This window comes from Panthera uncia, chromosome F2 (genome assembly GCF_023721935.1).
Source record: "Panthera uncia isolate 11264 chromosome F2, Puncia_PCG_1.0, whole genome shotgun sequence".
Lineage (NCBI taxonomy): Eukaryota > Metazoa > Chordata > Mammalia > Carnivora > Felidae > Panthera > Panthera uncia.
Window position 1 is genome coordinate 435,789 of NC_064812.1, and position 11,294 is coordinate 447,082.

Below are 11,294 nucleotides of genomic sequence, written 5' to 3' on the forward strand. Positions count from 1 at the left end.
CACCAAGAAAGGCAGCGGGGGGGGGGGGGGCGGTGCCTCTCTTTCCCCCTGGGGCTCCGATGAGGCACCAGGAGCCTGTGCTAAGGGATCTCCAGGCAGCCAGCCCGTCCTGCGCGGGGAAATGTGGGAGCCCTGTGTGGGGAGTGGACTCAGAGAAATTGGCCAGAGTCTGCAGGTAGCAGGGGGACCCGGTCTCCAATCAGGAATCAGACTTGTTTACTTCTCACAGAAGGGCCGAAACAAGCACCGTGCTCACAGAGACGGGGGTTTATCACTACTTGGAGGTAGTCGGACCCGAGTATGTGACAGCCCGTGGTCAGTGGGGCCCCAGCCCCTTCTGACTCTGCTGCACTGTCCTCGGCACAGTGTCCATCCTCAGAGACCCTTGTAGTCCCCTAAGGCTGTAGCTCAGCCTATCACAAATTAGGTGCCTTAAAACAACAGAAATGTATTTTCTCACAGTTCTGGAGGCAGAAGTCTAAATTCAAGGTGTCCGTAAGCCGTGCTCCTTCTCAACTCTCTATTTTTTTGATGTTTGTTTGTTTTGAGAGAGCATGAGTGAACAAGTGGGGGTGGGGCAGAGAAAGAGAGAGAATCCCAAGCAGGCTCTGTGCTATCAGCACAGAGCCCGACGCGGGGCTTGAACTCATGACCTGAGGTGAAATCAAGAGTCGGATGTTCAACCAGCTGAGCCTCCCAGGTGCCCCTGCTGCTCAACTCTCTAGAGACAATCTATCACACGAGGCTGTCCTGGCTTCTGGCGGCCACGTGTGGTTTGGGTCTTGTAGCAGGCAAAGCTCCAGAGTCTTCCTCCATCTTGTGACCTTCTCTGTTGTATCTCTTCTCTTCTGATGACACCAGTCCTACCGATTACCAGCGTGCCTACTCCAGTATGACCTCATCTGAACTAATTCCATCTGTCGATGATTCTATTTCCAAATAAAAGTCACATTTGGAAGTACCGAGGGTTAGGTTTCCAACATATCTTTTTTGGGGATCACAATTCAATCCACAACACCCCTCACGGTCCAAAATGGCTGCCAGAGCTCTAGCCCTTAAATGCACTTTCCAGGTAGCAGAAAGGAGGTGGGAGGAAAGACCAAAAAGAGGAAGGGGTCCAGGGGACATCAGATTCGGCCTGTTGTTCACACACACACACACACACACACACACAAAAGCGCGAGAGTAGAAGTCAGTCTTATGTTACGCTCCGTGGGTCCACCTGTGCTGGAGGGAGGTGGAGGCTGAATGCCAGTAATCTGTGGCAAAGCGGGCAGAAAAGGCCATATCTGAGAACTCCCGGGCCTGACCCCGGTAGACAGACGCTCCGGCCTCTCCAAGAGGTATTGATTCTCCAAGAATCTTCACCAACAGCACAAAAGAGAAGTGTGGGAATTACCACCTTCCTCCTAAACCTGGTCTATAACACGGAGATGGCCTCTTGGCACAGAAGGAAGGTGCAGAAAAACCACTGACTCCCAGCACAGCGCTGCCTCAGAGGAGCAAGAGCATGGCCTGTAGTGTCCACTAGCCCCAGGGCCCAAGCTCAGGGTCAGCGGGCAAGGCCAGGGCTTGTACTGGCATTCCCCCCCCCCGCCCCCCCCCCCCGCCAGCCTTGGACGATTCTTCAGCCCATCATGGTCCCTCCCCAGCAACTTCAAGCCTCAGATCTGCTGATAGGCCCCTACCTTCATCTCTCACTGAGAAAGTACATCCACCAGGCAGGCTCACCTCTGTCTTCCCACTGCCAACCTTGCAACCTCCTGGTTCCGCTGCCCACCTCCTCCTCTCCTCTGACTGGGATGGAGCCTCATCCTATCCACCGCTGCCCTCCCCGGGACTGTGCTCCTTCAGGATCTCCAGCCCTCTCTGCACTGACCACCTCTCTCACAGATGAGTTCTTGTTCATTTGTTAGGGCATTTTCCAATGTGCCAAGCTCCAGTCCAAGGGTTCTGTGGGCCCTGATTTTTTCAATCATCACAGACGTCCTATGATGTGGGCACCATGACTGTGCCCATCTGACAGAGATGCCAAAACTTAGTGTCCCGGCTACAGTTTTTCTTATGACCTTTAAAGGGGTTTGGTGTGGCTCAGGGGTCACACACCTGCCTGGGCATTCGAGTGACCCCTTTGTCCACTACAAAAGGGTCAGCCTTGTTGCTGACACGAGCAAGTGGGCAGATATGGGTGCAACATAAACCCATGTTTCTATGTCATTTTCTTGGGTGTAACTATACTTACTTTTTTTTTTTTTTTTTTACTCATTATAATTTTTTTTCGGGGGAGAGCGCGCGCGAGCACACCCGGGGGGCGGGGGGGGGGGGGGGGGGGGGGGGGGGTGGGAGAATCCCAAGCAGGCTCCTGGCTCAGCGCACAGCCGGGACGTGGGGCTGGATCCCATGACTCTGATCATGCCCTGAGCCGAAATCAAGAGTCAACAGACTGAGCCACCCAGACGCCCCTTACTTGTTTTATTTATTATTCCATTCCTAAGTCCCAGGTCTGTACAACGGTACCCGCGGCGAGTCCCTGCCAAGCGAGGAGACATCCCCGTTAGCTGTGCTTGGTCGTGGCTCCAGAGTCTTCCACGTGGGCAACTGTGCTGGGCCTGGGGAGGGAGCAGAGGACGGGAAGGGCGAAAATCGCTGCCCTGGGGCGAGCGCTCACGTTGTAGAGGGCGGACCGGCATACCTGCGGGGCCAGACCTCCTCGGGAGGCGGCAGGGGCGCGGCCAGTCATCTCTCCGGGAAGCTTTCCCGATCCCCGGACTGCTCGGGCCTCCTCCGCACTCGCGGCCCGTGCCGAGAGCCTCACTGGGCGCGTGTCTTCCCTCACGGCCTCCACACCGCGAGGCCCTCCTGGCCCACCCGGGCACCGCGTCTCGCCCACGCGGGCTTGGTGGGGGCAAGTCGCCTCTTCCTGCGGCCTAGACCCTCCTCGGTGACCCCACCCTGCGTCGGGGAAGAGCGGCCCGCAGCCCAGCGGGCCCTGAGCCGCCGCACCCCCAGCCCCGTTTCCAACCCCGCCGCCGGCTTCTCCAGGGAGCCGAGTGCAGAGCGAGCTCGGGGTTTCGGGGCTCCGGACGCAGAGCCGCGGAGCAGAGCCGCGAGGCTGCCCTGCCACCCCCTAGCCACCGGGGGTCGCTGTCGCGCGCGCAGCCACTCTGCCGCCGCGGCGCTGCGCAGGCGCGGGAGCCCGGAACCCGGGCGCTCAGCTTCCGGGTCCGGCCGGGCCGCGTCCGCCGCGGTGCGGTTCCCCCACGAGCCAGCTCCAACTGCCAGGTGGGCGGGCGGGCGGGCGCGCGCGCGCGCGCGCGCGCGGCCGGGGAGGGGGCGCCGGGCCGGGACCGTGCGCGGCGGCCCTGCTCATCCCGTCGCCTCCCCGCGCAGCTCGGGCTCGGCGCCATGTACGCCGTGTACAAGCAGGCGCACCCGCCCACCGGCCTGGAGTTCTCCATGTACTGCAACTTCTTCAACAACAGCGAGCGCAACCTCGTGGTGGCCGGCACCTCGCAGCTCTACGTGTACCGCCTCAACCGCGACGCCGAGGTAGGTGCGGGCCGCGCCGGCCCCTCGCGGCTCCCTGCGGCCTCCCGAGTACTCGCCGAGGGCGGCGCGCGGCGGCGGACGGAGAAGCGAGCCCCGCCGAGCGCGGCGGCCTTCGGGGCGGCTCTCTCCGCGCCGCAGCGCTCCGCCTGCCTTCCGCTCCCCGCGCCCGTGCGTCTTCTGTGCTCTTCGGTCTTTGCAGCAAATCCCGTAAGCGCCCACTGTGTGCTGGGCAGTGGAGGTACAGCGGTGAACAAGAGCTGCCAAAACTCGGCGGCAGAGACCGCGCGCGAAGTAGAAACACACCTGTAAACAGGCTTGGAGGTTGGAGCGAGTGCAGCTGAGGTAGAGGAGGGAACGAGGGAGACCAGAGTGTCAGTCTGACAGGAAGACTGACAAAGACAGGACAAGGTTCCTGGCCAGAGGAACGAGGCTGGGTCTCGTGTGGGGCCAGAGAGCCCACAGGAGTTTTTCTAGAGTGTGATGGACCCATCCGTAGAGGAAACAAGTGCTCCGGTTGCCCAAGCGGTGAGCGTTGGTCCACGAAAGTTTCTCGCCAGAGCTGGTTTCTTGCCTGTTCCCAAGGGGGCAGTAAGACTTCTCCAGGCACAAGGATGGGGAATGGAGGGTGTTCCGGGCGGAAGGAATAGCCGGCACACAGGCCAGAGCAGCTGAGCATGGCGGGGGCAGGCACGGTCGGACTGGGGTGTAGAGCGGAAGTGGGGTGGGGGGAAGAAGGCACATCGTGGTCAGGATGGTTGACCCCAGAGCAGGGAGGAATCACCGCAGGCTTTGAGTGGGGGCTGACGCAGCATGCACGTGGGGTCAGAGGGCGGACGGAAGGAGGCTGACCTTCCTGGGCACCTACTTCAGGACACGTGTGTTTGTTTTTGCATTAAATATGTAGACTACTAGGGGCGCCTGGGTGGCTCAGTCGAAAGAACATACGACTCGATCTTGGGGTCATGAGTTTGAGCCCCGTGTTTGGCGTGGAGGTTACTAAAAGTGATTGGATGAATCGGTCAGTCCCATATTGTATGAGAGCGTCTTTGCTGTAATCACTGAACTAGACTTTTTTCACTCCTATGTTCCAATAAAGTTCCCACTTCTCTGATGCCTGTCATCCTTTAGAGACAAATGGGAAGCATTTACATCATTATATATATATTATTTTTTTAATTTTTTTTTAATGTTTATTTATTTTTGAGACAGAGCATGAATGGGGGAGGGTCAGAGAGAGGGAGACACAGAATCTGAAACAGGCTCCAGGCTCTGAGCTGTCGGCACAGAGCCTGACGCGGGGCTCGAACTCACGGACCGCGAGATCATGACCTGAGCCGAAGTCGGCCGCTTAACCGACTGAGCCACCCAGGCGCCCCCATCATTATATATTTTTAAAATTTTTTTTACATTTATTTTTGATAGAGACAGAACACAAGTGGGGGAGGGGCAGAGAGAGAGAGAGAGAGAGAGAGAGAGAGAAAGACAGAATATGAAGCAGGCTCCAGGCTCTGAGTTGTCAGCACAGCCTGACGTGGGGCTTGAACTCACAAACCGCGAGATCATGACCTGAGCTGAAGTCAGAAGCTTAACCGAGCCACCCAGTCACCCCTACATCATTATATTTTTTACGTAAGGTTTCACAGCCCACTGGAATTCACTCGAGTCTTTTCAGTAGATGTTTGTTAAGCTTGTTTTGGGAGATGTTGGTGAGCACTACAGGTAGAGAGGCTTGCCCTTGTGGTGCTGCTGTTCCAGTGGGTGACAGACCACACACAGCCAGTAATACCGTGGGCTAGAGTTCGTTTATTTGTTTTGGTTTTTTTGTTTATTTTTGAGAGAGAGAGAGAGCGAGAGTGCGTGCGCGCATGAGTGGTGGAGGGGCAGAGACAGGGAGACACAGAATCTGAATCAGGCTCCAGGCTCTGAGCTGTCAGCACAGAGGCTGACGCTGGGCTGGAACCCATCCATGAACTGCGAGATCATGACCAGAGTCGAAGTCAGATGTTTAACTGACTGAGCCACCCAGGCGCCCCCCCTTGGGCTATAGTTTAAAGTGCTGTGGAAAGCATCAGAGCAGGGTCGGGGAGTAGGGAGCCAGGTGTGGTGTTAAATTTTGCCTCCTTGCAGAGTTGAGATTTGAGTAGGCAAGGAGGAGGGGCTGGAGAGAGCTTTGTGGGTGTCAGGTGAAGGTTCCAGGCAGGTGAAGGCCTTAGGGCAGTAGGGACTGGTGTTCAAGAAGCAGCCAAGAGATGGGGCACCTGGGTAGCTCAGTTGTTTAAGCGTCTGACTCTGGATTTCAGCTCAGATCATGATCCCCCCAGTTTGTGAGTTCAAGCCCCACGTCGGGCTTTGCACTGGCAGTGTGGAGTCTGCTTGGGATTTTCTCTCTCTCTCTCTCTCTCTCTCTCTCTCACTCTGCCCCTCCCCAGCTCTCTCTCTAAAAGTAAATAAATAAACTAAAAAAAAAAAAAAAAAAAAAAAGGAACAGAACCAGCCAAAAGGCCCCGAGGAAAAGAGGAGTGAGTGCAGAGGGGCGCCTGGCTGACTCAGTTGGTGGAACAGGTGACTGACTTGATCTCAGGGTCACGGGTTCGAGCCCCACCGTGGCTGTAGAGATTACTTAAAAAAAAAAAAAAGAGGGGCGCCTGGGTGGTGTCAGTTAAGTGTCTGACTTCAGCTCAGGTCATGATCTCGCGGTTCATGAGTTCAAGCCCCGCATCGGGCTCTGTGCTGTCAGCCCAGAGCCTGGAGCTTGTTTCAGATTCTGTGTCTCCCTCTCTCTCTCTGCCTCTCCCCCGCTTGCGCTCTGTCTCTCTCTGTCTCTCAAAAATAAATAAAAACTTAAAAAAAAAAAAAAAAGCGAGGAGAAGACAGAAGGTCAGAGAGGTGGTGAGGTGGGGGCCCAGTATCAGCATGTTGAGCTTTTAGGCCAATGTGGCGACTGACTGCTAACTCTGAGGTGAGGTTAAGGAGTGACAGGACCTGTGTTTTGCAAAGGTCGCTCTAGCTGCTGTGTGGAAGAGTCTGTAGGGAGGTGGGAGGGGGGCCTGCAGGGAGACCAGTCAGGAGCGTCAGGTGGTCGGTTGGTGGAAAGCAGTCAGATTCAGGATGGACAGGATGTGGGATGTGAAGGGGCGAGGCGCCACGGGCAATGCTGCGGTTTTGCCAGGGTGCAGTTTTGGTCTGAGCACCGGGAGGGGGCTGAGCTGCTGTGGCCTGACATGGCGAAAGGGACGTAGGAGCTCCTCTTGGGACATCATGTTACTTGTTGCATAACAAGGAAGGCACCCCCAGACTTGGAAACTTAAAACGACAGACGATATCCCCCAACTTCGGGGGTCAGGGGAGCCGGGAGTGGCTTAGCTGGGTGGCCCCCGCACAGTCTCTCGCTGCAGTTCCGTGTTGGCCGGGGCTGCCGTCCTCCGAAGGCGCTGGGGGGCTCGGAGCTTCTGCTTCTTACTCGCACAGCCGGCTGTCGGAAGGAGGCCTCGGCCCGTCGCGTGAGCCTCACCACAGGGCGGCCTCCCCCAGAACGAAGGCTGAGAGAGAGAACCGCTCACCCGGGTGAAAGCACAGCGTCTTCGTAGCCTAATCTGGACGTGATACGCTGTCCCTTCTGTCACAGTGGGAAGGGCTCACAGGTCACGGACTCTGAGGGGCTCTAGCCGTTGGGACTTTCTTGGGCTCCAGACGCTGGCAGGTGTGCCGAGGTGCCCAGGGAACGGCGCCCCGCGAGGTTGCGGGAGAGTCAGGGCAGCAGTCGTGCTGGGGAGCAGGGTGCGGCCTGGAGCTGAAGTTGGGCCCGCAGACCCTCAAGCTGCTTGGGGTCACCCAGAAGGCGGCCATCTGGGCCCTGGGGTGCCCCGGCGTTGAGCGGTCGGGAAGAAGAGGGGACGCCGAGGAAGACTTGGAGGAGGTGTGGCCAGGGAGGGGGGAGGAAAGCCCAAGCCCAGAGGAGGTGGCAGATTGGGGACCTGGGTCTCCTACTGCCGGGCCTCAGGCGGGGCCCACGACCTGGAGGCCCTGGTGACTCTTGACAGGGGCGTCGGGGATGTGGGCCTGCGGGGTTAAGAGCCGAGCAGAGAAAGAGAATTGGCACCGGTGAACGTAGACAGCTTTCTGGAGATTGGTGCAAAGAGGGAATCAAAGAGATGGAGTGGTGACTGGCGGGGAAAGAGGGTTTCCGAAAGACGAGCGGGAGAGCAGGGTGTTGCCCGCCGGGGCGGGATCAGCCAGTGCAGCAGGCTCGCCAGCCGCACCCACTCGCAGCCCACTGAGATCCACGGGAGCTTTGTAGACCCTCAGGGTGGCGAGAATTCAAGAATTCCAGACTGCGTGTGGCTGCGAAGGCCAAGGCGGGTAGTTGCTGTTTGGCCCACTGCAGGAACACGTGCGACTCTTGGGTCAGAGAAGTGTGTGGGGCGGGAGGTGGAGCTGATGGGGGGAAGCCGGAGAGGGCTCCTCGGGTGGGTGAGAGCGCTCGGGACCAGTCTGGTTATTGCTGTGGAGCAGGCTGCCCTGGAGCTTCCGACAGCAGTCTGGTACCACGGACGCATACGTCTGTGAGTCCCTTGGGGGTTTGGACAGGGCACAGTGCGGACCGTGGAGGCACCTGGCCTATGCTCTGTGGGGTCCGGGCTTCCACTGGGTGACTTGAAGGGTTGGGGGCAAGCTGGGTGTGTCTGTCTCTGTCTCTCTGCTCCTCTCTCCCCGCGCAGCTGGCTTGGTTTTCCTGGCAGGTGGCCTCGAGGCGGTTGGGCCTCTTGCTTGGAGCGCTTACGTACTCGGAGGAAGAAGCTGCCAGTGATCCCAAGGGCCGGGCCCTGGGGAACCTGGTCCCCCTTCCACACGGCCTGTTGTTGTTCAGAGCCGCCTCTAGTCCAGACTCAGGAGGGGGGCGATGGGCCCCTGTTGAGGCTGTCTTCAGTCTGCCCCCGTGGAATCTAGTGCAGGTGGCTGCAGTGGGGTGACAGGAGCGGGGAAGTCCTAGAGCACAAAGCGGGTGGGGATGTGTGTGGGGTGGGCAGTATGGCCGGGGCCTCCGTCCTTTGGGTGAGCTGGGAAGCAACGGCAGTTGGGGCAAGGGGGAGGGGGGGGGGGGGGGGGAGGTGGGGGGGGGGGGGGGGGGGGGGGTGAGTGCATGGCCTGGGGCAGCCTAAGGGGTGCAGCTGGGCAGCGGGAGAGGCCCCTGTGACCTTTGGGAGGGAAAATACATTGTGGTTGATTGAAATTAACAGAAGCCCCAGCTAAATAGAAAATAGATCACGGTTATGGATGGAAAGTCTCCACGTTGTATAGATGTCAACTTTCCTCAGGTTAACCTATAAATTCAGTGTCTTCAAAGTGGCAGTAGGTTTCTCATTAGATTTAGTAATCTGATTCTCAAATTTACATGGAAGAGCCAAAAATGAAGAATATCTAGGATAGTTTTTAAAAATTTTTTGAAGTTTATTTATTTATTGGGGGGGGGGGGGGGGTCGGAGAGGGGAAGAGGGAAAGAGAGAGAGAATCCCAAGCAGGCTCTGCACTGTCAGTGCAGACCCCCATGTGGGACTCGAACCCACGAACTGTGAGATCATGACCTGAGCTGAAACCAGGAGTCGGAAGCTTAACTGACTGAGCCACCCAGGTGCCCCTAAGATGATTTTAAAATGACCAACGGGCACTTGCCCCATAGGACTGTCGGGAATTTTGTGTGTTGTACATGTGTTATTAGGTACATATAAGACAAATTTAGAGTAATTTTTGGGGTTGCCTGGGTGGCTCAGTGGGTTGAGTGTCCAACTCTTAATTTCAGCTCAGGTCATGGTGCCAGGGTTGTGGGATCAAGACCAGCGTCGGACTCTGTGCTGATCATGGAGCCTGCTTAAGATTCTCTCCCTCTGCCCCCACCTCAATGCATTTTTTTCCTCTCTCTAAAGTAAAAAAAAAAAAAAAAAGAAAAAAAAAAGCATAATGTTTTAATTTTGAACTGAACTTTTTGTGATGAAATATCCCTTTTTGCCTTTTTGTTTCTAATATTTTTTGCCTTAAAATCTAGTTTGTCCAATAGCAGCGTAGCTATCTCAACTTTGTTCCCGTTTTTTGTTTTTTTGTTTTATGGGGTTTCTTTTGACGTGAATCTCTACACCCAGTGTGCGACTTGAACTCACCACCCGGAGTTCAAGATCGAAGTCCGCATGACTGAGCCAGCCAGGGGCCCCTCTTTTTTTTTTTTTTTTTTTTTTTTAAATCTGTGTCCTTACATTGAAAGTGACTCCACAGCAGATAGTGGGTGTTATCATTTGGCAGTTTCTGTCCCCTAATTGGGTGTTTGGCAGATGTACACTTAATGTAATTTTGTGTGCACTTGAGCTTGAATCACTGTCTGTCTGTCTCACTGTCTTTCTAACCACACTCTTATTCTTTTTCCTTTTCTGTGCTTTGTTTTGGGTTAGTGAGGACTTTTTAAGTCATTTTATCTTCCTGTTGGTTTTTAGTTACGTGTTTCGTATTATTTTCTAGTGATGTTAACAGTTAGGCTAGGCCTCCTGGATTTATTACAGTTTGGCTTAGATGAGCATTTTTGCTGCTTCCGGAACAGTATAAAATCCTTTATACTTTAGCCCTGTTTATCTCCCTGAGCCCCTGGTTTGACCTACGTTATCAGCCCTGCAGTACGTTATTACTGTTTTTAGCCTCTCAATTTTACATCATTTCAGACTCGACAGAAGTTTCAAGAGCAGAAATTTCCAGTGTACCTTTACCCACAGTCCCAGATGGAACATTGTGCCATATCTGCTTGCTTTCTTCTCTTTTTTTCCCTAAGCCTGGAGAGTAAGTCGTAGACAGGAGGCCTCTCAGCTCCTGGAGGTCAGCGCGTCCTGTGCACCCCGACAGCATGGAGGTCTGTCTCTTGCAGAGCCACAGAACAGTGGTCTGATGACGACAGTGACACTGGGAGAAGGCCAGGCCTGGTCAGATCCTGCCAATTTACCCCGATGACGTCTTTTGTAACAGAAGATGTCTCTTTGTATAGTCACTGGGCTGCTGGCTTGGATGGCGGGGTTCCCCCCGGAACATCACTGCGTTTCCCGTGGTAACTACTAAGTACCTTGTGGGACATATTTTGAGGTTGTGCAAACGTTGTCTTACTCCTCAAACTTTAATTTACTCCTGTTGGTTCCACCGATGGTTTTTGTTTCGGCTGCTTTTCCTGCCTCTTCCCTCCTCTAATTGTGTGGGCTTCCTGCCGCCAAGAGTGCTCCTTTCTCCCACGTGTCCTTCATCCCCTTATATCCTCCCAGCCTTATGAGCTCTTAGCAGCTTATAATCCTTTTTTATGCTGGGCTTTTCAACCTGAAGAACTTCCTTTAATAATCCTGCAGGTTTTCTACTGGCCGTGAGTTCGCTCCACTTTTGTATTGGAAATGCCTTTATCTCAGCTTCCTTTTCGAGGGGCATTTTCACTGGGTTTAGAATTCTAGGTTAATTGTTTCCTTTCAGCGCTTTCAAGATGTTATTCCACTGTCTGTGGCTTGTATGGTTTCTGGTGAAAATCAACTTTTATGGGGGCACCTGGGTGGCTTAGTTAAGCGTCTGACCCTTGATTTCCGCTCAGGTCATGATCCCATGATCCCAGGGATTGAGTCCCTGGTTGGGCTCTGTGCTGAGTGTGGAGCCTGCTTGGGATTCCCCCCCCCCCTCCCCCCTTCACCCCCCCCCCGTGTACTCCACCAGGGTGAACTCGCCCCCCACCTGCCGTT

The 11,294-nt window shown here is 55.5% G+C and overlaps 1 protein-coding gene and 1 long non-coding RNA gene across 2 annotated transcripts in view; one reads left to right on the plus strand and one right to left on the minus strand.

The window, feature by feature from the left end:
- Positions 1-2,459: 2,459 nt before the first annotated feature.
- Positions 2,460-3,201, minus strand: LOC125924300 (uncharacterized). Its single transcript, XR_007458345.1, has 2 exons — positions 2,693-3,201; positions 2,460-2,609 (listed from the first exon to the last, which is right to left on the minus strand). It is a non-coding gene; the product is annotated as an uncharacterized LOC125924300 (long non-coding RNA).
- A 4-nt stretch (positions 3,202-3,205) lies between these two features.
- The window catches only part of CPSF1 (cleavage and polyadenylation specific factor 1), a 19,206-nt gene continuing 11,117 nt past the window's right edge, over positions 3,206-11,294 (plus strand). The window contains 2 exon segments of the mRNA XM_049632741.1: positions 3,206-3,282; positions 3,391-3,549. Coding sequence (XP_049488698.1) covers positions 3,406-3,549 — 144 coding nt within the window. The 5' untranslated portion in view covers positions 3,206-3,282; positions 3,391-3,405.